This window comes from Leptonychotes weddellii, chromosome 9, assembly GCF_054177405.1.
Source record: "Leptonychotes weddellii isolate Sample4059 chromosome 9, ASM5417740v2, whole genome shotgun sequence".
Classification (NCBI taxonomy): domain Eukaryota; kingdom Metazoa; phylum Chordata; class Mammalia; order Carnivora; family Phocidae; genus Leptonychotes; species Leptonychotes weddellii.
The window spans coordinates 86724100-86751442 of record NC_138377.1 but is presented as its reverse complement, the minus strand read 5'-3'; the positions used below and the strand labels follow the sequence as shown (position 1 = coordinate 86751442).

The following is a 27343-nucleotide window of genomic DNA, read 5'->3' as shown; positions in this document are numbered from 1 at the left end:
CAAATGATGTATCATATAAAATTGAACTTGCTCCCAAAGGGTATCTTGTCACCCTTGAGGAAAGTGGAAGAAACCCTAAAAGTCCTTCAGAAAATGTTCCCAAAATGATTTGTGAATTTCACCTCCTAAGAGGTCCACTTTATTCATTCATTCATTCATTGAGAGAAAGCATGCATGCATGAACTGGGGGGGGGTGGGCAGAGGGGGAGAGAGAATCTTAAGCAGGCTCCATGCCCAGCACAGAGCCAGTCCCATGTGGGATCGACGTGGGCTTGATCTCACCACCCTGAGATCATGACCTGAACTGAAATCAAGAACTGGATGCTTAACCCATTGAGTAACCCAGGAGCCCCTAAGGGGATCCACTTTAAAACATGTGGATGCATAAATTTTGGTATTTTGGCTAAAAGTTTTGTTGCAATATTTTGTATTTATTTCATATTGCTAAAAAAAGTGACAGAGAATAGTGACAAGTTTACTTAATTAACCATTAAATATTTTAAAAGTCTCTTTAATCCAAGTACTAAGAGTCCCTAGGAAGTTTTCTCTAGGAAATTCTATTTCTATTCTGTTATAAGCATAATAAACCATCTTCACATCTCATCACTTAACTTAGGGCAGACAAATCAACTTATGTGGATGAACTGTGGTCAAACATTTTAAAAAGGAAAACTACTTGTCGGTGAAAGGAGTCATCCAATAGAAATACCCTTGTTCTGAATAAGCTTAGACCTCTAATGAATTTAAAGAGGCTCAAATTATGGCAAACAAGGGGGTCTCAGCATTGGTTTTAAAGACAGCATAATATGCTTGAAAAAGCCAGATACTGGGACAGGCTCATGAAAGACAAAATTCCACAAGTCATAATCATTAAACACAACAGCTTTTATTTTTCAAAAAGAAGAAAGCACTAATTGAATTGCAAGCAGCCAGAAAGCCTATTTTCCTTTGACTACAAATGGATATACCTACCTCAAAGAAAATACACCAATTTGTATAATGTTACTAAATTCTAATTGTAAATGCCTTTAATCACCAACTCTCTCCAAATAGCCAGATCTAGAAGTTGTATATTCAAGTTAAAAAGCCATTTTGGGAAAGCAAAACTATGGAGACTTCAAAAGACGTTATGGAAGGACTAGTAACAAGGAGGGTAGTATGTTGTATTAAGATCAATACTGTTGGTCTTAAAGTTAATTACCTTGTAAAAAATCAGGATGCACATGTGAAAATTAGCTAAAGTTCACATTTTTAGGAATAACTGATGCTAACTTTTATGAAATACGTCTTAACTATAACATTGGTAAGGGAGGGAAGAGTTGGTAACATTGAGGGTGGGTGGATGAGCAGTGAGAAAAGTTTCAGTTTCATGTAAAACTTTATCACCAAATAGACCAACTCGCTGTAAAGATCACCAGCATGAAAGCATTAGAGAAACAGCACTGCCTCTCTGTCATACCCTGCTGGTTTTGTCGTGTTTCTTCATAGTGTTTACAGTGATCCTTAACCGTCTAAACTTGTTTACTTGTTTTATATCTGTCTCTTACCTTTTCTTGCAATAAAATGTATGCTCCAGGAGAGCTAGGACTTTGTCTTATTCAGACAAAATCTGAATTATACAGGATTTGCAGTAGCTTCAGATTCTACAACAGTGCTGGTAAATATATACTTGTTGAAAGAATGAATGATTATTATCCTTGCGAGAAGTTACTATTTGAGTATTTCTTTTACATCACTGGATGTAATACTTAGGCTCCGTTTCTCTTTCATGCTTTCAGTTTCTTAATGTAGGTTTCTCTCAGAGCTCTAGTCTCGGTTTTCTTTTCTATTGACCCGTGTTTTATCCCTTTGTAATATCATTTCTGAAAGTATCAACTATGACATCTCTGTGAATGATATTTCTATGCTCATACTGGTTGCTGGACTTCTCCATCTGGACATACTCTTTCACTTCAAGCTCAATATGCCAAGCCAAACTTTGCATCACTGCCCCAAGCTTCCCACCCTTCCCGTCTCTACTCTTCTGTTTCCTCTACTTCGGCACCAGCATTCTCATGGTCACAAAATCCACTCTCTCTCCCCGGCCCCTTCTTCCCCCCCTCCACCCTTCCCACCACAGACTCCAATACCTGCAATTCTCTATGTTTCTGGGATAGGAACACATCTTTCTCACTGCTGTGACACTACTTTAAACCTTTAGTAGAACTTATGGAGGCATTATTTAAGTCTTTCTATTTCTAGTTACTCCCTTGCTCCTTTTACCCCATATATAATTGCCTGAGCTATTGTTCCCAACCAGTTTTAAACAGTCAAATCCCATGCACTACTTCCTGTTGCCTACTAAATAGAACAGAATGACATTTGATGTCTTCCATAATCTGGTCACAAAAACAGCTTTCTACCTTATAACCTACGTATAAACATTATATACCCTATAGTCCAAACAAAAGATGTATTTTTTTCATTTTCTGAACTTGGCTTATCCTTTCAAAATGCCTATTTCTTAATTTCTCCATGATGGAATTCTACAACACATGATAGCCCAGCACAAATGTCACCTCCCCATTTACACTCATCTTCGCCTCCTTTATACTCTTAGAATAATTACACTTTTCTTGAGTCTTTTACTTCACAGTATATTCTACATGATCATTTTTTGTATACCTGTCATATCTTCTCCTTGACTGTAAGCTCTTTGAAGGCAGAGACCTTATAATGTTCTATATTGAATCCATCATTGCCTTTCACTGTCTTATAAAGTAGGTGCTGAGTATTTATTTAAAAAAAACCTGGAGTGGGGCGCCTGGGTGGCTCAGTTGGTTAAACAACTGCCTTCGGCTCAGGTCATGATCCTGGAGTCCCGGGATCGAGTCCCGCATCGGGCTCTCTGCTCAGCAAGGGGTCTGCTTCTCCCTCTGACCCTCTTCCCTCTCGTGCTCTCTGTCTCTCATTCTCTCTCTCAAATAAATAAATAAAATCTTTAAAAAATAAATAAATAAAATAAAAAATAAAAAAATAAAAAAAACCTGGAGTAACTAAACTGCACTTGAAATCTGCTATAGCTACTTTTCAGTAAAAAGCAAGACTGAGTAGATGGTAGTATTTCTTAGTATTTATGTAATGGGGTTCAGTAACAGAAATACCAAAGGGGGTTAAAAGATCTTGTTATAAAGGCGAATTCATTTACAAATCAGTTTTATGGTATAAGCTTTGAGAACAATGATATGGTGATGTTCTGCGAATATTTCTGAGAATTAGTGTTGATGTATTAAGCTGTCCATACCGCATTGTTAGGCAGGCGTGAGTTTTTGAGGGTATAAATAGACTATCAAGACAATCAAATGAGGGCTTTAAAAAAAAATCAGTGTAAAAACACGTATCAAATATAAAATGTATCAAGTGTAAAAATATATAATTTTGGTGTTTTTTTCAAAAACAGCTTCTCCATTTGTATAATAAAAGGCATTTTCTCCACTCACCCATCACATTGTCTAGTTCTCCTTTGCCCTAAATTAAAGTGATGACAGACAGAATTGTTATTAATACCTTTCCTGAACTGACAGATAGCCTGGCAAATTATAGGACTTTTCTTGTCCCTTCTACTTTCATAAAAAAGAGTGGGTATGTGGGGGACACCTGGGTGGCTCAGTCAGTTAAGCGTCCGCCTTTGGCTCAGGTCATGATCCCAGGGTCCTGGGATCGAGTCCCACATCAGGCTCCTTGCTCAGTGGGGAGCCTGCTTCTCCCTCTGCCTGCCACTCCCCCCTGCTTGTGTGCTCTCTTTCTGACAAATAAAATCTTTAAAAAAAAGAATGGGTACGTGGGGAGAGGAGGAGTAACACATTATAAAAACAGGGTAATACAGCCTTTCAGAACACAGATCATTTCATTAAACTTCACCTCTGTATGTTTCTTCTATCACCGAATCACATACAAGTTAAACTTATTCTATAGAAATTGTCGTTAAAGAAATTCTAAAATTAGACTTTATTTGACAAAGAGCATTCTAAATCAGGATTTCATTACTTCTTGTACGTTCTGACCTTAAAGAACTCCTACACTGATGTTTGAAGGAAAAAAAAAAAAAGAAAAAAAAAAGTCACTTAAAAAATGGGGATGGGAGTGATTTAGAATGTAAAGCATAAACACAAAGTAAGAACTCATTCTGCATGCAGTCCATGGTCCTCATACTGTTAAATGACCAATGATGAATAACTCCCAATACCTTCTGCCAGGCTTAAACGGTAATACGCCTCATTTTACTGCAACAAATGAGGCTCCTCCTCCTATCAGTCATGGTCCATTCCAATCAGCAGGGTGCCAATAAGCCAGAAGCTAATGAAAAGGGCCTCAGACAAAAAAGAAACAATGAAGGGCTCCCAAGCCCAACCTTGGAACTGTGAGCCCAATTTTTTAAACACTACAGTGCACATTTCAGTTAATCTTTATTATGCTAATGTTATTGAGTCTAAGGAACAAAGAAACTTATTTCATGAATTACTTTTAAACGTCAACTTCCCTGAATTTTCTTTTCTTTTGTTAGAGACTACTGACCATTTAACTATCCAGATTAAAACACACACACACACACACACACACACACACTCTCTCTCTCCCCCCCCCTTTCTCTCCTTTGCTTGGAGGTAGAAATCAAAACATAAATTATCACAAAGAAGTCTGATATAATCAACAAAGTTAAACAGTCCTCTTGTTTGATCTCCTCTAAATTAAAGACCAAGTGTTTTGATATGGTATTAGGCACTGAAATAAACCAGATGTTTCTTCCTCTATGTAACTCTCCATGGGCACAATCTTAAAGGGTTATTGTCTGGCAAATGTTCAGGGAAACACATTAAAAATGGCACGAATACCCAGATTTTCCTTTCCTTCTATCTACCCTAGTTTATTATCTAAACTAATGCATAATCCACAGGGCTTTGGGAACTTTGTGTAAATACTTTCATGTACAATTCTCTTTCTAGCTATCCTGAGATTAAGACCACAATTATCCCGGCTTAAACCTAAAATAAAGGAACCTTTGCAAATGCATTATCTGGCCTTACATGTTTAATCACAGTATTCTGTGTGCTCTTTAATACCTAAACTAAAGAACAAAGGTTGTACCCTGTGATGTTTCACACATGAAAGACCTTCTAAGACATGTATCAGACGACTGGGGAGCTAGAAATAACTTCTAATGACAATAGCATAGTGTTTTCTCCATCTAAAACTAGATGCTATATTAAAAATGTCATATTCTAAAGAACTTAAAATTTCAAAATACCCATGGTCACCATTTCCAAAGATCTGTAATATCTGACATAAAATTCTGATATGAATGTTAGACTCTCAAATGTAATCCTCAGAAAATTCCTTCTCCTCATCGCTTCTAATCCTTCCTACTTCCCATGTAATGTTTTTGTTTTTCAGTACATTCTGTGAGCACTAAAGTGAATGTGAGTCCGTAACGGAAGTTAGAGAAAGAATGTGTTTTGGGGAGGTGTCTGGTGGGGAGGGGGCAGCAGATGGGTTGAAGGAAGGGATTTCAACTGTGCAGACTATGGCATGCAGTGATGGAGCAGATGGAATGCATCACCGTCAGCTATGACAGAAGTGATTTATGGAATGACCTGGCTGCTCCTGCCTAGTAACAACACAGGATGACAGAGCTGAGTTTCCATGACAACCAAAGCCCACCCACTAACTAGATTAAACATTCTTCCCTGGCTTCCACTCATGGAGAATTTGGATTTTTTTTTTTCCCTAATGCCAACTGGTTTGGCTACTATGCTGGTCATAATATGGGAAACAGTCAACTATGAGAAGGGTAACTGAAAGGGAGCTTGAAGGACAACCACTGAGAATATCACAAATTCTTGCCTGCCTACCTGCCAAGGTTCCTTTACAGAAGTTTTCCTTGCATAAAATAAACAAAAGACTTTTGAGAAAAAAGCCCCCAAAATGCAGTTTGTATTTTTTAAAGTTGACTAGAATTGGAAGTTCAACGTTGTCCTCCTACATGTGAAATATCTGCTACTGGATTCTTTCAGAATCAACAGAAAATATGGTAAGCCAGTCAAATTCCTGGGAGGCACTCAGATTTAATATTATAGAATAATTTTATTTCTAAGCAGGTAGTTTTCATCAGGTGGGAATAAGTCCAGAAAATGTAGGACCACTTCCTTTAATCCTCAACACCCTGTAAAACCGCAGTCACTGTAGCATTTCTCTTTCTGGAGAAACAGTAGTGAAGATAGTTGGATCCAGGTTCTTACCTAATATATATGGGCTTTACCCTTCCTAGCTTGGTGATCCCTAGGACAAACTACTTAATCTTTCTGAGCTGAAGTTACTTAACCTTTTAAACTTTAGTTCCTCATCTGTAATGTGAGGATAATAATGCCAACCTCACAGGGTTTTCTAGAGGATTAAATGAAACAAAGCACGTAAATGCTTAGTGTAATAGCCGGTACCTAGTAAACATTCAAATTATAAGTGATATTCTTGTGGGCTTTGTTCTTATCTTCACTATTTTTGTCATATGATGTGAGACTAAATTCAACAAGCATTTACTGAGCTCTATTTTTTGTGGGGTGCTCCACTATGTGGTAGATGAGTTTGCCTTGGCTTTATTTCTCAAGGAACTTGTAGTGGGATGCAGAGAAAGGTTTATTTACAGAAACTATATACAAAGAGGTTTATCTCCTTAAATGTTCAATGGCTGTTTCCTCTACTCACAGGTTAAGTGGTCTGCCTTCCCCAGGAACAGCAGTAAATGTGTCTGACAGAGTTAACTGCACTTCATAGAAAATGTAAGACATCTCTGTGGGAATTCTGAGAGGCATACCATTCAAGGAAAAAAAAAAAGAAAAGAAAGAAAAAGCCTAAGGAGAAAATTCGGAAAGTACAAAGCAGAAGTGCCTCTTTTAAACAATGAGATTTGGAGTCTTTGTGAATTACTGGTAAATGCTCTCCCAAAAGAATTCTGAAAGAAGGGATTTCAGTTTTAATGTTTTAAGGATCAGCTACTAAAACAATCATTGCTTTGTCATTAATGTCCTGATATGATATAAATTAGCTGCTCAAGAAAATACTATGGGATTCCTTCAAATCAGTTCTACTCATGTTAGCATGAGTTCTTCAATGAATCTGGATTTTTTAGGGGAAGACTCTCCTATTTCTTGAATGAATCAGTTGCAGATGATTATTTTTCCTTTTAAAAAATATGTAAAATGCTTTCTGTCTTAGAAAAATTTCTTACTGAAGATACTTTCTTCTGTGGACCAGAAGAATAACGGAGTTTTCTTGGTTCCATTTGACTTACTTAAATGGGCAACTCATTAAGTATGTATTTAAAACTAATAAGTAGATTTAACAATTAATCTCAGTAATTTTTACTTTAGACCTAAAAATACTCAAATTTCTCTTCTTTCTATCTATGTCTGTTCCATTAAGTCAAAGACATTTAAATTGAAGTTAGAAGGACAGGTCTTGTGGGAATGGGGTGGCAAGGTGTTCTGAGTTATTTTAAGGGCAACAAGAATCAATACACGCTGAGAATAGTTCCAACGGAGATATGAAGTTGATTGCTTTGTAACTACACTCTTTAACTATGACACGTACTGTCCGCAAAATAGAATCAGCAGTGTAAAATTCATTCAGCAGAATAGGTAAAATCAATACTCACAGATGCCAAAGCCTTTCCAAGTGCATCACCTGTCTGTGAGCTTCCAGCAGCAGTCCCTCTGGTTCCTGAATATTTCAGGTAGAAAACAAATCAAGAATTTTAGCAGGCAGGATGCTTTTTTTTTTTTTTTTTTTTAGCATTCTGCCATGATTTCAAGGGTGTTCTCTATCATTACCTCACCCACTGCAGCAAATATTGTGTGTGTGTTACACTTAATAAGCTAAGTTAAAGATGGGTTCGGTACCAGTTGCTACATTAATGAAAATTAAAAAGTTTTTCTTCCTTTCTTTCACTTTAAAACTCAATACTGGGGCACCTGGGTGGCTCAGTCGTTAAGCGTCTGCCTTCGGCTCAGGTCATGATCCCAGGGTCCTGGGATCGAGCCCCGCATCGGGCTCCCTGCTCAGCGGGGAGCCTGCTTCTCCCTCTCCCACTCCCCCTGCTTGTGTTCCCTCTCTCACTGTGTCTCTCTCTGTCAAATAAATAAAATCTTTAAAAAAAAAAATATATATAAAACTCAATACTAAAAAATATATTGAAAGATGTGGGGTTCATTGAAAATCCCCAAAGTAGGTTTTAGGGAGTTTTGCCAACCCAAAAAAAGCTTACCTAGAATGCTATCTGATCCATTGATGGGAGGAGTGTGTGAGGCAGCAACATAAGGCGAACTGCTGGTACTGCCACGATGGAAGCTAGACATTGGTGGGAGACTCGTGTTTATGTCTGTTGGTGAAACTGAGTGTGGAGGATAGCTCTAGAGAAAGGGGGAAAGAGACATGATCTATTAAATACATTTTCTGAATAATATGCTCATATAACTGGACAACTACTATAACAGGTCAGAAAGAATATTACAAGTTAGCAGCTGAAGAGCACTACTACTGTCATTTACTTTTTAAAAAGACATGCTAAAGGCAGTGAGCCTAGAAGTATTTCAAATGTCACAAGTTTTGGCAGAATCAAATCTTACACTTGTAATCCAAAGAGAAACACAAGTGAGGACCAAGTGCTGCTGCACCCTAGCCACGTGTTAGAGCCTACCAAGCGGTCATGTGAATGAAGGCTGCCGTAACTACTGGATTGAGACATGTGGGAAGCGGAGGTCCCCAGAATTCCACCAAAACCAGGCTGGCTCATCCCATTTGATGAACTCCAAAGGTCAGAAGAATTGTGGGTCCCATCTAAGACGAAAAGAGAAATATAAAATTGTCCTTAGCTACAATTTTTTATTTTGATGATGGCCGTAAGAATTCAAAAGGATACCCTCCAGATACTTTTTCCCCTCCCCTTTCCAAGCCAGTCTTCTATCTAGTTTCCTTCTCTCAATTACTGTTTAAAAAGAGGGAATAAAGCTCTAAAGTTAGAGGGGGAAAAAAAGTAATCCAAACTGCAGTAGGTAGGTTGTTATAAAAATCCTTCGAAGATTTAAATTCATATCAAAGAGGATAATAAAAATCTCAAATTTGGGGATGGGTTGGATTTAATTTTGGTTAAATGGTATAACCATAAATATACCAAAAAATTCTTTATAACAAGCAATGTACATTATATCAAACTTTCTGAAACTGGAATAAAGAAGTTTCTCTAATAGTAAATGTAAGTAATTTATCAATTTATCAATGACTATATTATAGTCAGCCTTCAAATGAAATGTGTTAGCAATGACTTCACTTACCAGTGTAAAGTCAAGGAAGCGTTTATGTAGTGATTTATTGCTCCCATAGTATATGCTTCCCATAGTCCAAAACCATATGAGACCAAATAAAAATTATTTGCTAGACATGAATTAAAGGAAATGCAACACTTTTTCACTCTTAACAAGTCTTATTCTGTTCTTTGATTTTCACTCTTTATTTATATTGATCATTCTAGGGGTGGTAAGAGTCTGTAATTTAAATAAGAAACTAGAGTTGTTAATATCTTTCATTTGTTTCAATTCTAAAATGAGAAAGAGCAGCTCTACTCATTTTTCTCAACTGAAGTCCTTTTTAAGTTTGATCAATACTAGATGGGACACTCTAATGGTTTGTTGGATAGTCCAACTATATTGCAGTCAGCAATAAATAGCATTAGAAATTTTAGACCTAAATTTTAATTTATTTTGGCCAAAAATATCTAGAAATAATAACTGAATTCCTGTGTAGGTTTTCTCTTTCCTCACAATCTTAAATATTAGCTAATATACAATAGATAACTGCTGTAGGATTGACAACTATTTAGCAGTACTTACCTTGCATAAAGAAAGTGCTAGCAAACATACTGGTTGGTGGCTTGGGAGATGGATAACTAGGAGATTCACGGTTGAAATCATCTGAATTTGGGGATGGTGCATATACCTTAAAATTAAACAGGAAATTTAATTAAAATGTAAATGACTATCATATCTATCACTTATGTAAAATGAGTGTTACATTTCATAAAGGGCCTAAAAAGTCCTAGCTAGTATCTATAAAGGGCTGCCACAAATCCAAAGAAACTAAATCCACATATATAAATCTAACTTGGTTACTATCTACATATTTGTTTTTAGCTGATTACTTGAGAAAAATACTACTCCAAATATCCCCATAATGCATTTTTGTGTGACAATTATACCAGGTGGTTGAATAAAGTCATAAATGTTGACTTTGCTTGCAATCCATATAAGCTCATGATTCAAAATGTGGTGGCGGAAACAGTGTCTTTTGAATACAGCATGAAATAAATTTTGGGTTCATAAGATTCATTCTTTTCACTGTTACGAGATGTATTAAAATCAAAACGAGTTAGATTAAAGGTTACTATACTTTGTTATTATTAAAGGATAACCATAAAAGGCACACTGCAAGTTTTCAGAAACTTGCTTAACTTAGTAGGGTTAGCAAAATTAAAACCAAATTCTGCTGAGGGGTCCTAATTTCAAGTACACTTTCAAGTCTGGCACAGCTTTAAGAAAAATCTTATTTAGGGGTGCCTAGGTGGCTCAGTCAGTTGAGAGTCTGACTCCCGGTTTCACTTAGGTCATGATCATGGGATCAAGCCCAGTGCGGGGCTCTGCACTAAGTGCAGAGTTTGCTTGAGATTCTCTCTCTCCCCTCTCTGTCCTTCCCCCTACTCCTGCGAGCAGGCGTGTTCTCTCTCTCTCTCTAAAATAAAATAAAATCTTAAAAAAAAAAAAAAGAAAAATCTCAATTTGTCAGAGCAGTATTAATTTCCTTTGGTAAACCCTTGCTTCAGATAAGCAAACTATGAACATTTTGAATTGGCAAATGGCCAACATTGCCATTTCTCTGTAAAACTAAATGGGCAGCTAAATAACCTTAATAATCAAAACCATTCGCATGATGATTACTAAAGTCAAGAAGGAAAAAAATAAACAATTAAGGTAATGCACACTCTGTAAAAGCAAAAGTAAACCACGGGTCAGGAAGAATGGAAAGGTGTCCTATTGTGAACAGTGTAGGACACATATTTCTTTTGTTTAGTTAGATAAGGGTACATCCATTAAATGTCATTCCAAATAAAAATCCTAAGTATTCACTTAAGTGGAAGAAAACAGCTACCTTTTTAAAATTATGGGAGCATGTATAAAAAATCATACACATATTTTTGGCATAAGCATAGAAAATTTCTGGGATTACACATAAACTTGGTGGTTACACCTCTGGATTTAGAATTGGGAGGGAAGACATTTACTTTATGTCCTTCCACAGTCTGGTATTTTATCCTGAGCATATCTATGCACTAATAAAAGAGTTGAGGAAGCACACACTGAGATTAAAATGTGCGCCAAAATTTTATTTACATAAACTATCATTTATATTCATTTATTCTTCCTCTGAGGCATTAACTAACTATAAAGACTCTTGACAAATTACCTAAGCTTCCAAGACTCAATTTCCTCATTGGTAAGGTGGTGCTAACAGTACTTGCATCAGGGGGTTGATGGGAAAATCAGATGAGATAATACACATACAATACTTAGCACAGTAAGCACTAAGTATTCGCTAATAGTATCTCAATCATCTTTCTGTCGTTCTTGTAGAAGCTGTTATTCTACAAAATATTGCCCTTGTTCAGTTCCTGAATGCAGTTCTTCCAGTTTTTGTCTGCATAATCCTACTTATAAATATAACTCATGCTAAATAAATGAAAAGTTTATTTTTACTTTTCTTGCTAGTCGGTGTCATACCAGCACAGGTGTTTCTTTTCAATGGATGGACATTTAGGTTAGTTTCCTCTCCCATCCCAGAGGTAAAGACTACACACCTGTGGTGCCTGAGAAGTTTGAGACAAGATGGATTCCTAAGAACTACCCAGAAAGACCGCAGATAAAGGAATATGGCAGATAAAATGTGTTTTCTTCCCCATTACAGATATTAAATGTATTTTTCTAGTTTAGCGCTATTACATAAGATAGTGTCACAGTGAAATAATTGTGTATACACAAATGTGTTTTGAATGCTGATGGGCAGGAAAAGTTTTCAGGAAAGGAATTTTGCACTTTTTTCTTTTAATCGAGTGTCAGTATCTAAACTTAGCCACAGCTAGATGTCCTCTGTCCCCTTTATACAAGGATTTTTCCAAACTAGGCTGAAACTACAATGAAGAATAAAGTAAATCAAGACCCAGCAAGAAAATACATATGAGAATAAAATTTAGAAGACAGCATTAGAACATATGCTTCTTGTCACAAATGCTTATTTACTATATACACCATCACTTGATCTCAAAGTATGAAACATAGAATTCTCTAATTCTATCCAGGTTATAGATTGAAATAGTATGTAAGCCTCCAACTTACGAAAAAAACTCCAGTTTTGATGTGTCATCTCACACACACAGAAATCTACATAATTTGTCAATTAAATGTATAATTTGTCAATTTATATTTATTTATCCTTATTCCCATTCAATTCACTGTATTCCATACATAATATACTTACACTTTAAAAAATTCTAAATGTTTGCAATTATAAAAGCGATTAAAGGATAAACCTGACTGTACTGACTTACAAATCACAGTTAAATAAAGGAGAATATGCTGATCATATAATGGTTAATGATTGCTGTCATGGAAAACAAGAAAACCAAGATAAACCACACAAAGCAGAAGAGACTAGCCTATTCGTATGTAAAAATTTTAAGCTGTATGCAAAAAACAGGGCTCATTTTAGAGGTAAAGCTGTTTTTAATGTTAGTCTTTATAAACAGAGTTTGAAAAAGAATAAATGGACTTTTAAAAGATAGATCTTATAAATGAAAATGGTGAAAACTCTAAGCTATTAAAAGTTTATCATTTATTTACTAACCTAAGTTCAAAGTTTTTAATCATAATAAAAATGTTTTGAAAAACGTGGTTCTCAAAGAGGCCCATCTAACAGCATTTCTAACACCAGCCAAATAACTTTACTTTTGGTATCTTAACCATAGCTTGCAAAAACATAGATGCAATGTTATGAAGCAGCAGTTGCGCCAGTCTCAATTTCTCAGATCAAAGAGTTCTTGCGGCAAAGCGCAACTGATGTGGTCTCAAAGACTTTATTAACTCCAGATGTAGGGAAATAGTCAGCCAATTCCACAAAAAGAGCAAGTCTCTTTTAGTTACAATCAGTACTGGCCACAAATTAAAACCAGACTGCTTATGTCATCTGATCACCTGCACATAGATGCCAGTTTTTTTTCTCCTAGTTAATGATCTAATCAGACGTTTACATCTTAAGTACGATTTTGTATCACAACAAACAATCTTAAAATTAAGAGAAAGGAATATATATGCTTTAAGATGATTAAAATCTACCAGGAATCAAACTATTTAAAAGAGAAATAGAGGGGTCCCTCGCTGGCTCAGTTGGTAGAGCTTGAGACTCTTGATATCCGGGTTCTGAGTTCGAGCCCCACGTTGGGTCTAGAGATTACTTAAAAAAAATAAAATCTTAGAAAAAGGTACAGTTAAGTAATTTAAGATATTCCAGTAAAATGTGGTCAATATTTAGAACTTTTCTTTAGAATTCTAACTTCCATTTCAGAATGGCAGGCTCACAATTCTTTCTTCTTTCCCAAGCACTTACATTTTATCCTCTAGGCATGGTGATGAGAGAAATTTTGAGTGTCTGGTGAACAGAACTATACCATTTATTCCAACCTGAATGAATATTACTGAAAATCTAAGATACGTCCCTGTTAAGTCTGGCTGAACAGAACGAATCCACATCAGTATCTCTAACGTCCTCATCTCATCCTACCCAAACGTACTTTTTAAGAGTGACAGAGCACTTCAGGGATGAATATTTATAATTACTCTTTACAGTGATTACACAATTATCCTTGGGATGTTTTAGCTCATTCAACCAATTGAAGTCAAGTTAACAAAAACATTCCTTTTTACTTGCTTGGATGATTCAGTTTAGTCATATGGATAACTCCATATTCAGAGCAGATCATTCTCTGTTTAGCTCTAAAGGCTGGAGCTGTGCACTGTGTTCTTGATTTCAATGCGTACCTCCTGTGATTAATACTGGAAACATCCCTGTCAGGCAGGGAGCCATAATGATTTTCTGATAGTTATTGAGAAAAGATGCAAAGAAGTAGTAGCTTTTGCTAAAAAGGTTTTCCTTTTTCATTTTGTTTCTGTTTTTTTAAATCTTGTCACATCCAGTGATGGGTTAAAAGACGATGTCACTCCCCATGCCTTTAAAAATAGATCCATAGCCTGTGTGGTGGCTGGTATTTTTAAATGTCCCAAATGATGAGGAGATGAGTTGGGAATTTTCCTTAGTATGTGAGAATAGCTATAAATCTTAATTAAGATACCCTTCCACAGAAAATGAGAGGAATGCTTTAGATGAGCACTATCCAATAGAGGTTTCTGTGATGATGAATATGTTCCACATCTGTTCTATACAATGTAGTAGCCACTAGTTAGTTACATGTGACTATTGAACACTTGAAATATGAACAGTACAGCTGAGGAATTGAATTTTTAATTTTACTTTAATTAAACAGTCATATGTGACTAGTGGTTACTATACTGAACAGCATAGGTTTAGATCATTTTTCCTTACTCAGTTTAGAATTGCATAAATTATTTTGAAAGAAATATTCTTGGAGTCTCATAAGCTCCAAGGCCTATGAAAACCAAAATCAGCCTAAACTGTCAAAAAATTTAGGAACATCTTCACCTGATTTGGAAAAAAGAAAGATGGAGGAGCTTATCCATTCTTCTGAACATGCTCTAACACAGTAATTACTATCAAGATTTCATTATGTTTCGGCTTCTATTAGCTCTAAGGTCAAGATGATTTGAATAGCAGTTTTCTTTAAATTCCAGTAAGTATCATTAAACACTGTAATACATGCTACCATGGACCTCCAATATGTGAAAAGTTTAAAATAATAAGAGAAATCATCTTTAGCACAGTCTTTATCAACTTACCAAGATAACAAAACAAAACATTTGGCTAATTTACCCTACCATCATAATTTCAAAATAAAAGTGTAACATTATATTCAGGAACATCCACTTAATTTACCTTATTTTTATATATATTTTTTATTAAACAATAAAAATTTCACAAGATATACCCGAGTACCTAAAAACCTGGAAAAAAAAGTCTAGGTCACTGGAAAAAAAGAAAACCACAACCTAAGTCAAATCCTATCTTTAAGAACTGTAATTAAACCTCTGGGCCAATAATTTTTAAGATATGCATGTTTAAGGGTCAACACTTAAAAATTAAGAAAAACTAGGTAATTACCATAAGAATTTATTTTTAGTTATTGCTGATTAACCTATCCAAGTTCCTCACACAATAATACAAACAACAGTTTCTATTCCTGAATTTTGGGGGCCCTGAATTTAGTAAAAAGAGGCTGTTTAAAAAAGAGTAAATAAAAATTTGGCTTTAAGAATTATACTGATTCAGATAAGGGTGCTAGGTAGGTGTTAGGGAAGTTCAAGAAATTTCCTAAAAACAATTTTCTATTGATTTTTCTGATCATTTTGGGTCCATTATTCTCTGTGAATACTGATCTAATGTATAAACTCAAATACAAAGCATCTTTAACTTAAGTGGCAAAATTTTAAAGTTTCTGAAATTTAGGTCTTCCCAATTTCCTTGTTCCTTCTCTAAGCAAAATTAAAAGAAATATAACCCCAAAGAAAGACATTAAAATTTTTAAATAAATCTATGAAACCACTGTCTAATTGAAGAATTTTCCAATATCTAAGAATACTTAGAAAGAAGATTTGATAAATATTTCAATGTTTTCCATATTTTATTATTACATAAAAATAGAAGTTTTGCCACTTTGCCAGAAAGTCCAATCTACTACTGGAGTCTTTATGGTAATTCCAAGCCCAAGGGGAAAAATATGGATAGTTTCAGTACCAAATACCATAAAAACCAAAACCAAAGGCATCATAACGCAAAATATCTGAGGTACAAGGACTAACTCAAGGACACACAAACCATCTCTGTCAAGGATTCTTTTTACCTAATTAGCCTGCTAAAAACACAACTGGAATTTCTGTAAAAGGGATAAAAATACATGTTTTTATTTTCAACAGTTTCATAAGTAAAAGGAACAATGTCTTTTCCCAAGAATTCCCAGAGACGTGTAGGGGTGAAATGAAGTAAAATTTCCTAACAATAAGAAAACAAAATTCCAGTTTTCAGTACAAAGCAGCTTAAAATCAATTACTAGTTCTGCTGTCTAACAAGCATAGTTGGATATTACTGGTTTTCAATTGTGAGAAAAATGTCTTAGGAAGTCAAGCACATTTTTATTAATCTTAACATCACTGGGCATTTTTCACCAGCTCTTTATTGTAACTGCTATCATTGTTATAATGATCTCAGTTTTTCCTGAGACATAAACTATGGAATTTTTAAGGGACTGGGTTTGAAACTTGTATGCTAGGATAATATACTAAACAAATCAATGAGTGTCACTCCTTAGCTCCCTACATTTTAAAGAAATTGAGATCCAACAATACAGAACTTGATCTCTTTCTTCAACACATTCATGAACTAGTGGAAAGGGATATAAATTTCTTTCTAAAACATTAATAAAGCTGACCAGTGACGACATAATCTCCTGGCAACGGCTGCAGTTTTACACTCCTTGGTATTCTGCCCACAAATTAAGGGGAAAAAAAAAATCCTTGGATTTATATCTAGAATATAGTCTCAAGATAGTTTTGGTAAAGGGGAGAAAAATCAAAGTAGATTTAAGCTAAAGTCCTTGACATTCTATGTCGTTAGCATTGTATCTTCACAGAATTCTTAAATTAATTCATGTTTTCCTCATCATACAAATATTAGGTTTAACTCTACTGGGCCCACAGACAAGCTGGAAATTTGAATTAATTTACTTGTACTTTCTTCTCTCATGTTAATTAGCAATAAATCCCCAAGGGAACTGAAATGTAGCTCTATATACTTTCACGTTGGTTTCTGTGCTTTTATTAACTGATAATGTTTATTTGCAACATAAGGCTTAGATGTATTTACAATGAAATTTTAGCTACTTCCTACTCTAATTCTTATGAAAATACAAACTACGTGGGCAGTCAGGTGCCAAAACCCTGGCTAAACCAATTTTCAGTACTATGGGTTCTATTAGAAGAGGAGACCACGCTAGTCTGATTTCCTGAGTTCTTAAACAAATCTGGTTTAAAGCTCTTCATCTTAAACAGAAACTAATAAAAATCTGCTTGACTGACCACATCAATCTGCATTCATAAAACTGTTAGTCTCATCACTTATGCAAAATACATTAAGTATTTATAAGAATGGCCTCCTGTTTTCCTCAGTTTCATTTTCTTTCCAGTGTAGTATATTTTGATACAAATTATAGTAAGGATAAATGAAGTCTGGCCCTTTGCTATGGAGGCTAGTTAACTTGCCCTTGGGAAAACCTGCTCTTGGGAGAGAGATCTGGGTTCAATTCTGACCTCAGCACTTACTAACTGGGTGGGGCTTGAGCAAGTTACTTAACTTCCCTGAACTTCATTTTCCTTATTTATAAAAGAATGACAGTAACAACTAAATGACAGAGTGGTTGTGAGAGTTAAATGAGGTCAACATAAAGCCCTCACTATAGCTCCTGACAGAGTAGCTCTTATAATCATGTTAGTTCCTGTCTCTTCTTTCCCAGATTCCATCCAAAGAAGCTCAATATTAAAAATGCATTTCTAAGCTTGAGTTTCAAACTTGGATTTCTGTGTTGTCTCTGATAAGATTAAAATAATCCCCTCATACAATTAAAAGAGCATCATGTCTGTACTTGCTGCAATTTTTATACCTGGAACACTCTGTAGCATCTTCAGTTCAAGGCCTAGAAAATGGAGGCTGATCAGATCAGAGGAAGGCCGAAACTCCAGAATCCTCAAGGTGAAGAAAACAGGAATCCTCTCCTCCCAAAACTTTACTTCCTTTACCTCTAAGACTTTCTACCTTTCTGCATAAAGGACACAATTTAGTCATATCAATGAGAAAACTGAATGCAGGGCAAATTCTTTATACATAAGGAAGCTCAGAAACCCATTATTCTTTGCTATTTTTTAATCTCACAAAATTGATATTCAAAATGGTTTTCAGTTTTCCGTTTATGATAAACACATATTAATATTTTACAGTATGTTACAGAATACAACCACACAAAGGCTATATATGATACAGATCATTAACCCCTTCTCTTTTCAAATAGTGGGAAAAACAGGGTTAATATTTTGGCTTTGCTTTTCTGCATATAGATGCCCAAGCCTGTTATATTTCCAACAATATAATACGATCACAAATCTTAAATAATAAAATACAGAAAGCCTCTTCGCTCATTAATCTGTTTTTTGCTAGAGACTACTCAGTCTTATTGTTAAAATATCTCAACCATCCTTAAATACATGAAACCAACTTGAAAATTTAAAAATAAAAACCGGAAAAAAAAGAGAAAGTATTTTAAGACCAGTACCATTTAGGATTTCTTGCTCCCTAATACCCACAAAGGGATCTTAAAAATGAAATCAATGGGAACTTGTCAGCATTTCAAACTATTAATCTGCCCTATCAACTAAAATAAAATGTAAGGTAGGATTAAAGAGTGAGCTTAAATTTAACCTGTTCACTATGAGGATTATATAAAAATTCCATAACTGAAGTAAGGAAGTATATTTCACTTAGAGTCTGGAAATTTTAAGTTAAAGCACCAGTTTTTACCATGATGGGTAGACATCCCCCAAAATATACAGAAAAATGAGGCATTCACATAGTTTCTGGATAATGTAATTACATACTACATCATGTTCTTATTGAAGAGTTGTAAGAGAATAAAAAAAAACTAGAGGTGGTAAAAATAAAATACATATAAGAAAATACATTAAGACTAGGGCCTTATGATCCAGAGGACTAAGCAATATATCAGCTATTTATGCATTTTTCAAGAACACAGAAGTCACCTTTGACCTATATCGGGCACAGGCTATCAATTTTCAGGCTACACTTCTCTATCATACCAGCTATGTCATCTACCATAAGTCTGGAAATACTTAATACCATCAAAGCTGTCCCCTGCCCCCAACCCAATGTAGAACAAAGAGAAATGTTGTAACAGAGTGATCTGTGCTCTCGAAAGAATAAAATCTAAACTCAATTTGAGTTACAGTCTCTCTGCTTCAGAGGCCCTGTATAATTAATTTTCCTGAACTCACAGACAGACACACACACACACAATCTTCAAAATGACTATTTTACTCAGAATTGGACATAAAAGTATTTTCACATTTTAAATACAGTTAGCAAGGAAGCTATATAGAGATCAAGTAATTTCACTTATATTCCCCATCTAAATCTACCTCTCACATTTTCCAAAGCTCTGCTTATATGGCTAGTGGGAACAGATACTTTTTAATAAGTTTAGGATATTCTGGCTTGATTATCATCTATTAAGAAAGCTTACCCAAAAGTTAACAACCAAATGCTAACAGAGTCCAAAGAGGCCTTCCCAAAGCAGTCAGAGAATGAAAAAGTGCTTTCATTAGTTCTCACGTACCCTGGTTAGAATCATATGCTACTTGAAAACATTTTCATTAAAGCATTAAAAATGCCTCTACTCCCGACCAAAAAAAATATCACTAAAGTCAGATATGTATTTAAAAAGACACTTGAGGGAAAAATTTTTTTTGTAAAGATTGAGGAGGAAAATCCTGAATTTCTGACATAAACCCAAGATTGTTATTCACTAGTATAACATTTTTACTACGTTTATCAATTATAAGGATAACTCCTAATCTTCCAGTGAAGTTCACTTTTAGAATATACAAAATCCTCTGACTTAAAGATACTTTTGTAGAAACATTCTAAATAATATTAAGTAATTAAAGAACAGAAAAGTCTTGCTTAGCCACACAGAAAGGTATTATTTTAAAACATCTAACCATGTGCTATAAATTGACCAGAAATACATTCTTTGGAAAATGTTTAAATGCATTCTTTGAAAAATGGTGATTTATTTTATGAATCTGTACAGGGTCAAAATTCTGGTTTGATTGGAAACAGATGGTATCCCAGTAAAGTCAGGCTCTGGACCTGAAACTCCAAACAGGAAATATGGCCCTCACTAGCTGACTGCTTCCCTAATCATTCCCAGAGCTTCATACTTGTTATTTTTATGAATATCCAAGATGACTTTCATCTTTCCCTTCTATCTACAAAGCATCAAACAATCCTCTCTCTCTGTGAGTGTATGTGTTTTATATATGTTATATGTTTACAATATAAAAAAACATTGAAAAATATGTACTTTTAAGCTCACTGCTAGTAAAGACATCAGGGATTAAAAATAGTAACTCAGAAATTCAGGTTTATTTTCTATCCTATTTTAAAAATAAAAGCCAACAACTATTGAGTAACAGTGTCAAAGGCAACTTTACTGACACTACTTACAAAGAAATACACAGTTTAAATGTATTGCAGAAAATGATAAAACCTCACAGGTTTTAGTAAAAAGCAATTAATCTACACTGTTTTCCATTAAATAAGCCAGTTAGAAGCTATATGAACAAAGAAAAAGACTTACCGTTTTCCCATTGTAGTAATACATCAAAGAATTGCTGCCCATTCCAGGGACAGGATAAGCACAATACATGTTGATTTTGAAAATGTTAGTTTGCAGCTAATGCACACAGCTTCTCTCCAAGACATACATCCACACAGCCAAACAGAGTTAAGTCTTCAGCACTATGCATCCACACATGGATCTACTCAAAAGGAACTTATGCAAAATAGGACTGAACCAACTCACAGAGCAGAGAGGGAGGGTTTCTGCTGTAAGTAACCTCTTTCAATTTCTATCAAGTCCTTGCATTGGTGGAGGATACCAATAAGACAAAGTTTGGGTATTTAAAAAAAAAACAAGTTACTTAGTAATGTTAAATAATGAAAAGAGAGAGAGTGTCCCAGAGATAAATATCCCAAGAAATTGTTAATTTTGTCATATATATGATATATACCTCCCTCTCTCAAAGAAAGGCAAACTGACATCTCTTAATCTGTTTTTAGTTTTAATTAAATTAGAGTACAGGTGGCAGGGAAACCCAGCTTGCTATACCTCTAGCAACATTACCATCTGGCCTGGTCTAAAGTTGCTTCCAACTTTGATAAACACATGATCAAGCTATCAGGAATTGGAAACACTGAATCATGTGTAACAAGAGGGATCTAGACAGTTAAGCCTTGTACAAAATCACTTCCTGGAGAAAGCAGACCCATCACGTAAGTACCTCTTAACTAGCTAGAACAAATCATAATTTTTTTTAAGTTATAAAAATCATATTGAAAAAAATGTTGAAAGGAGCACATTTCATGAAAAAGTTCAGTACAAAAACTTAAAAAATTATCTTGAAAATAAACGTTTTAAAAAACAGACCTGTTTTTTTCAGACCTATTTAATAATACAGATTTTCAGTTATAAATCTCCTTAAATTTCTCATTCACAACACCAGTTAAAAGTTTATAATGGACTACACTCTTCTAGACCATCTAATATGTAAAAGCAATTCAGTAGTTAAATAGTAGTAGTTTTGTTTTCCCTTACATAAAAGTATGAAAGGCTGGTGTGTATAACAGACAAAATGTGCACTATAGCTGATAAACCAAAAAAGGTTCTTAGATGTCTTTCCTCCAAGTTCATTACTGTTCTTAAAGAATACTTTTTATATTCATATTTTTATGTTAATGCTCAGATTTCTCAAAAAGGAAAAATAAGATATAGGAAAATAAATGTCTCATAGACTTAAACATTTTATTACACTTATAAATCAAAAGGTTTTAGACACTGTCTGCAAATACATATTTCTCCCACATATTATTTTGTTATTTAAAAAATTTTCAATTTGTCTTTTTCATTTGTCTGGATTCTAACTCAGAGAAACAAAATAGAAACATTTATCTCCTTTCTCCCCATCAAAACCTCTTTGTATTACTCTCTCTTCTCCCTGGGCCTTGCAGGTTCTAACAAAACTGTGCCAATCAGAGGAGAGTTAACAAGCTGCAAAAAGGGGCACATCACCTTTTTTTAAGGCACCTTTCATGAAGCAGAGCTCTTCTAAAAAATATTACAGAAACATTCAATAAGAGGGCAAAAAATAAACAAAAAACCCAACCCATTCTTATGAAACATACTGATCAAATTATAGTAATAAAACCAGATCAGACAATAAGGCCAGCTAACTTCACAATGTTTAAAAGCTGATGGTATCGGAGTAACAATAAAACCTCCCCACATTCTCCAGATACAGAAAAGACTAAGCAGCAGCTGCAAAAGAACATCACTGTACAGCAGACTATTAAAATGCCAGTCTGCAGAGTGGTTTGTAACTTCCTCCCTCCTGAGAGACCACAAAGACCCATTTCAATCCTTAGAGCACTGTGTAAAAAGCTTTGATTTACAATTAACAATGCCAAGCCTTAAAACCATTCAAGTAAATTTTACTCTTTCATAGATATAGTCGTTCTCTGACAAGAACAGCTACTCTTAAAAAAAAAAAAAAAGATGGGAAATTGATCATCTAAAATAAAATTTCCTTTTTCTCTTAATGACTAAAAATTTAAAAATTTACTTTTGAATAGAAATTGAGGAGGAAAAGAGGGAAGCCACAAAACACTGAAAATACTTGAACATTTTCTTCCTATAATCATTGCTCCAACTTGAGACAACTTTTATATATTGGTAACAACAACAACAAAACCCACTTACAGTAGTTAAGGCTCATTTCTCTGGGGCTTGCCAGAAAAGAGTACTATTTTGTCTGATAAAACAAACAATATAAAGTAAACCCAACTATACAATCTTGGCTATTAAAGCACAATGAAAATTTCAGTATTTCACCATCAGTTCTTTATTTTAGATACAACTGTATGATACTCTGAAAGGAATAAACAAATATTCAGGCAAAAAAAACCAGTTCAGAGTAAAGTCAGACACTATAATCTTCTACTGTTCTAAAGTAGTTTATTAAGCAACTGGAGAAGTTTGCTATTAAAGCTGAAACCTGAATGTGAAACATAATAGTTTCTAAACAGAGTTGAGTAATTAAAAGTTTTTGCTTCTCCTTTTCATTCCTGCTTTCAAAAACAGAGATACAAAATCCATACACATGTATTTAAGACACCTTCCTCTTCCCCAGTACACAACATATGCACTTGGTATACACTACTGCCTAAACTGAAGGAAGAAGCAGAAACTTAGAGAGATCTACATATATATGACATTAAACTAATTTTTCAAACACAGTCATCAAGAAAACAGTGGTAATCTAAATAAAATATTCCCATAATCTACTTGTGTGTTATGGCAAGGTCTTTTGTTACCCCCACATATTTTTTTGAAGTCGGCCTTACCCTGAAAAAACTACAACTGGTTGACATAGATTGTTATTTTCTTTATCACAATTACAAATGATCTTTTATGTTGTCTTTTTTCCCTTCCTCAAAAATATTTTTTGAAAAATTCTAATTTAATCTATGCAACAGCTGCAGCACAATTTTTTTTCTTAAGAAGAATCATATTACAGGAAAAAAAGGCATATAGATGGATCAAGTGCTGCTCTAGTGCATGCAGTTGTTTAATCTTTGCCTTTTTTTTTTTTTTTTAAAGGAACATGTCAAGGGTTAATCCTGTGACTCAGTCTGACAAAACGAGTCAGCTGGAGACAGGGCCACTTTTTAAACCTGATTTCAGACAGACGTGCAGTCTGCACAGGAGCTCTGAACTGTCCTGCACTTTTTATCCTGGATTGTTTCCACCAACAATTCTATGTAATCACTTATGTGTTATTCTAAGATGATGTGATCTAACTTAATATTCATGCTACCTCGTCTAATAATCTAAACAATCACCAAGTTTTATAACAAAATGGGCATTTCTGTACACATGGGCAACATGATTAATGAAAATGTCACAAAACCCTGAAAAGAATATGACTTGGAGCCATACATCTTTTATTAACAAACTGATGATCATGGTTTGAGGATTATTGCATTTCACCGATTTTCAAATACAGTTCCCCTTTCTTCAATGGTTCAGGATGTGATGTTTATTGTCATTCCAACAGCCATCAAGCACAGATGTAAACTAGATAAGACAGAGCTATAATGTATTTTACCTAAGCAATTTTACTTCTTTACTGAAGATTTAGGAAAAGATGTTTTCGAAAAGTCTACTAGATAGAGACTTTCTGGCAGCTTCTGTTTAAATTCCAAGCCCCCATGCAAAATTTCCTTTTTCCTTCTTATTTTTCTGTTGGTTGGGAAATAAGACATATCTTCCTTGGAGACCTATGCAAAATTTCATGGAATTACCTATGCAATATTTTATTTTAATCTATTTTGTTAGCTCTTCTTTATCCCTATTTGGATCACTGTAACTCTCATACCTGTTTTATAAACTATTCTTAAGCAAGAATGTTTCAACAGTGACCTAAAGTTCTAAAAAGTTTTCAAAAGAAAATTTTAATTGGACTGAATTACACATCTTGAATTAATCAGTTAATAAAGGCCAGTTAATGGTTAATCTTATTGTACATTTTTCTAAAACAAGGAGGCAACATTCTGGTGTCCCAAAAGGCCAGAAGATCTGGCTAGAAAAGTAAATCTAAAACCTGTTAGAAGATTCCTCGTGAAAAGTTTCAACATTATTTCTAAGTGAATCAATTCCTGGAAAATAAGACTTTCAGAGTGATAAATGAAGCCAAACAAAGTTCACATGTGAATAATTCCACAAATGAGCTCTGTGTTTTCCTAAGCATGAAACTCAGTAAATAACTAATAAATTATTGGATGCAAGGGAGGTGGTGGGTGAGGATAGGTTTAAGAGGGATAGTAAGTGATAGAATCTACAAGTGGGCAGATTAAAAGCAAAAGACCCTTCCCCAATGCCTCCTCTGCCTTATTTAGCTTGTAGAGAGATGTACTTTGCCTAAGCAATTTTACTTCTTTACTGAAGATTTAGGAAAAGATGTTTTCGAAAAGTCTACTAGATAGGGACTTTCTGGCAGTTAGCCTGGCTAACTAAATCAGACACCACAATACCAGGTTTTATATGTGAACATTATATTGTAGATTTTTCTAGTATATGCTGCTTGTTACTAAAGTCATTCCTAAGTGTTCAGGAAGTTGCTTCTGGTCTTTTTCTAAAACCCTCACAATTTAGAAAATTTACCTTTGCAAAAGAGAAAACAAGAATATAAAACTCTAGCAAAATAATACATCTCTCTCTCAGGGCACCTGGGTGGCTTAGTTGGTTAAGTGTCTGCATTCAGCTCAAGTCATGATCACGGGGTCCTGGGATCGAGCCCCACATCAGGCTCCCTCTCCCTCTGAGAGCTTGTGCTCTCTCTCTCTCTCAAATAAATAATCTTAAAAAAAATAATGCATCTCTCTCAAACCAACCGATTAACATTCAATGCATATTATTTAAAGCTAATGCTATTGATGTGAAATCATATAAGGCATCTTCTAATACAACAACATCACTCTATTTTTGCTGATACCATTCAATCAGTAAAGAGGCTTCCAAATACTGTTTTCCACTGTATGAAAATCTTAAAAATCAAAGACTTTATTTTGTGTTTTTTACTCAGGTGATACTCTGAAAAAATCATTCCAATTATGCCTTAATTTTGAGTACCTAAATCTTAGCCAAACCAAATAATAATCAGACTTATAGTGGATGATATTTTAGATTGGTCCGAATACTGGTACACAGTTTATTTTGATATTGGTTGGATATGAGGAGCATCAACACACGTGTAAACATACACTTCTCAGAGCAGAGTAAAAACAATGCTGAAGTTCACAAATCATATTACCTGTCTCAGACAGAGAACATCAGATTTCTTATTGCTTCTTTACAAAAATCTCAAGTCTAACTTGAGTTTTACAGATGCTTAATGATTAACAAAATAGAAAACAACTATCTGTATAGCCAGTGGTAAGAATCAGTTATATATATGCATTTATAGGGCAAAAGAACACTTGTTTAAATCCTCTTTTGACAACCATATGAGTATAATGAGGATGTGTAAAAACAACTATAACTCCTGGAGGAGAAAGCAAATAAATCTCTTTTTGGGGTAAATAAATAGTATCCTCCTGATATCAATACGAAAAGAGCGGACAGATCATACAAAGCCTCTCAAAGGCTATCATTAGACACCCTTCAAGTGAGCTAGAACTGTAATTACTGAGAATATGTAAAACCTGAAGCAAATTGCATGTTTCTTTTGATCACAAACTCACTATGACAAAGCAGTTTTCTTTGAAAAATTAAAGGAGGGGATCCCCCCTCCCTGGTAATTCCTACATCTCTTGGCTGTCCATTTCTTTCCCCACATGAATTGCAGTTTGTCACTTCTCATTTGCCACTTGAAATAACATGGTAAGAGAATCATTAGCTATGTTGCAACTTGATAATTTTCCTGCAGATGGCTCTATAATCATAGGACTGCCTAACGGTGTGTGTGCACGTAAAAAAAATGATGAAGGACACCTAGGTTTTTAAATTCCTCAGTAAACCAGTGCTTCTGAAGAGCTTTCAAGACAAAGTTTTTCACTACTGACTTATTAGGCAACCCAACAACAGAACTGTAAGCAAACAAAGCTATTATTTAAAATCATCTGTAGGGGCGCCTGGGTGGCCCAGTTGGTTAAGCAACTGCCTTCGGCTCAGGTCATGATCCCGGAGTCCTGGGATCGAGTCCCACATCAGGGTCCCAGCTCAGCGGGGAGCCTGCTTCTCCCTCTGACCCTCTCCCCTCTCATGCTGTTTCTCTCTCTCTCTCTCACTCTCTAATAAATAAATAAATAAAATCTTAAAAAAAAATAAAATCATCTGTAAAACGTAAACAACTTGGTCTTGGGTTAAGTTAGCTCTCACTTAGAGAAAGTGCCACATGATTTTTTTGTTTCTTCTGCAGTTTTTTTCTTCTGAGTTGGAAAGCACTAGATCCTTTCAATTTATGAGAAATGGAACAGCAACAAGATACTACGTCTTATTTTATTTTTAAAGAGACCAAAAGTAACACCTGCATTTTAGCCCACAGCCATTTCAAGAATCTGCAACTAAAGCTTTAGGTAATTTATACATTAAACTATTTCTGGCCCCAATTTATGTTTTGTG

At 34.9% G+C, this 27343-nt stretch overlaps 1 protein-coding gene across 10 annotated transcripts in view; it reads right to left on the bottom strand.

Annotated features, from left to right (window-relative positions):
• Positions 1-27343, bottom strand: part of TCF12 (transcription factor 12) — a 352686-nt gene that overhangs the window by 38062 nt on the left and 287281 nt on the right. For 6 of the 10 annotated variants that reach the window (XM_081831136.1, XM_081831138.1, XM_081831134.1 and 3 more), the window contains exons 9-12: positions 9918-10023; positions 8729-8868; positions 8297-8441; positions 7688-7752 (exon numbers count right to left, since the gene is read on the bottom strand). In XM_081831136.1, the coding sequence (XP_081687262.1) occupies positions 7688-7752; positions 8297-8441; positions 8729-8868; positions 9918-10023 (456 nt within the window). Of the gene's footprint in view, positions 1-7687; positions 7753-8296; positions 8442-8728; positions 8869-9917; positions 10024-17974; positions 18131-20743; positions 21042-27343 lie in introns of those variants that run through there. The other 4 variants (XM_081831143.1, XM_081831144.1, XM_081831141.1 and 1 more) reach the window with 4 other exon arrangements.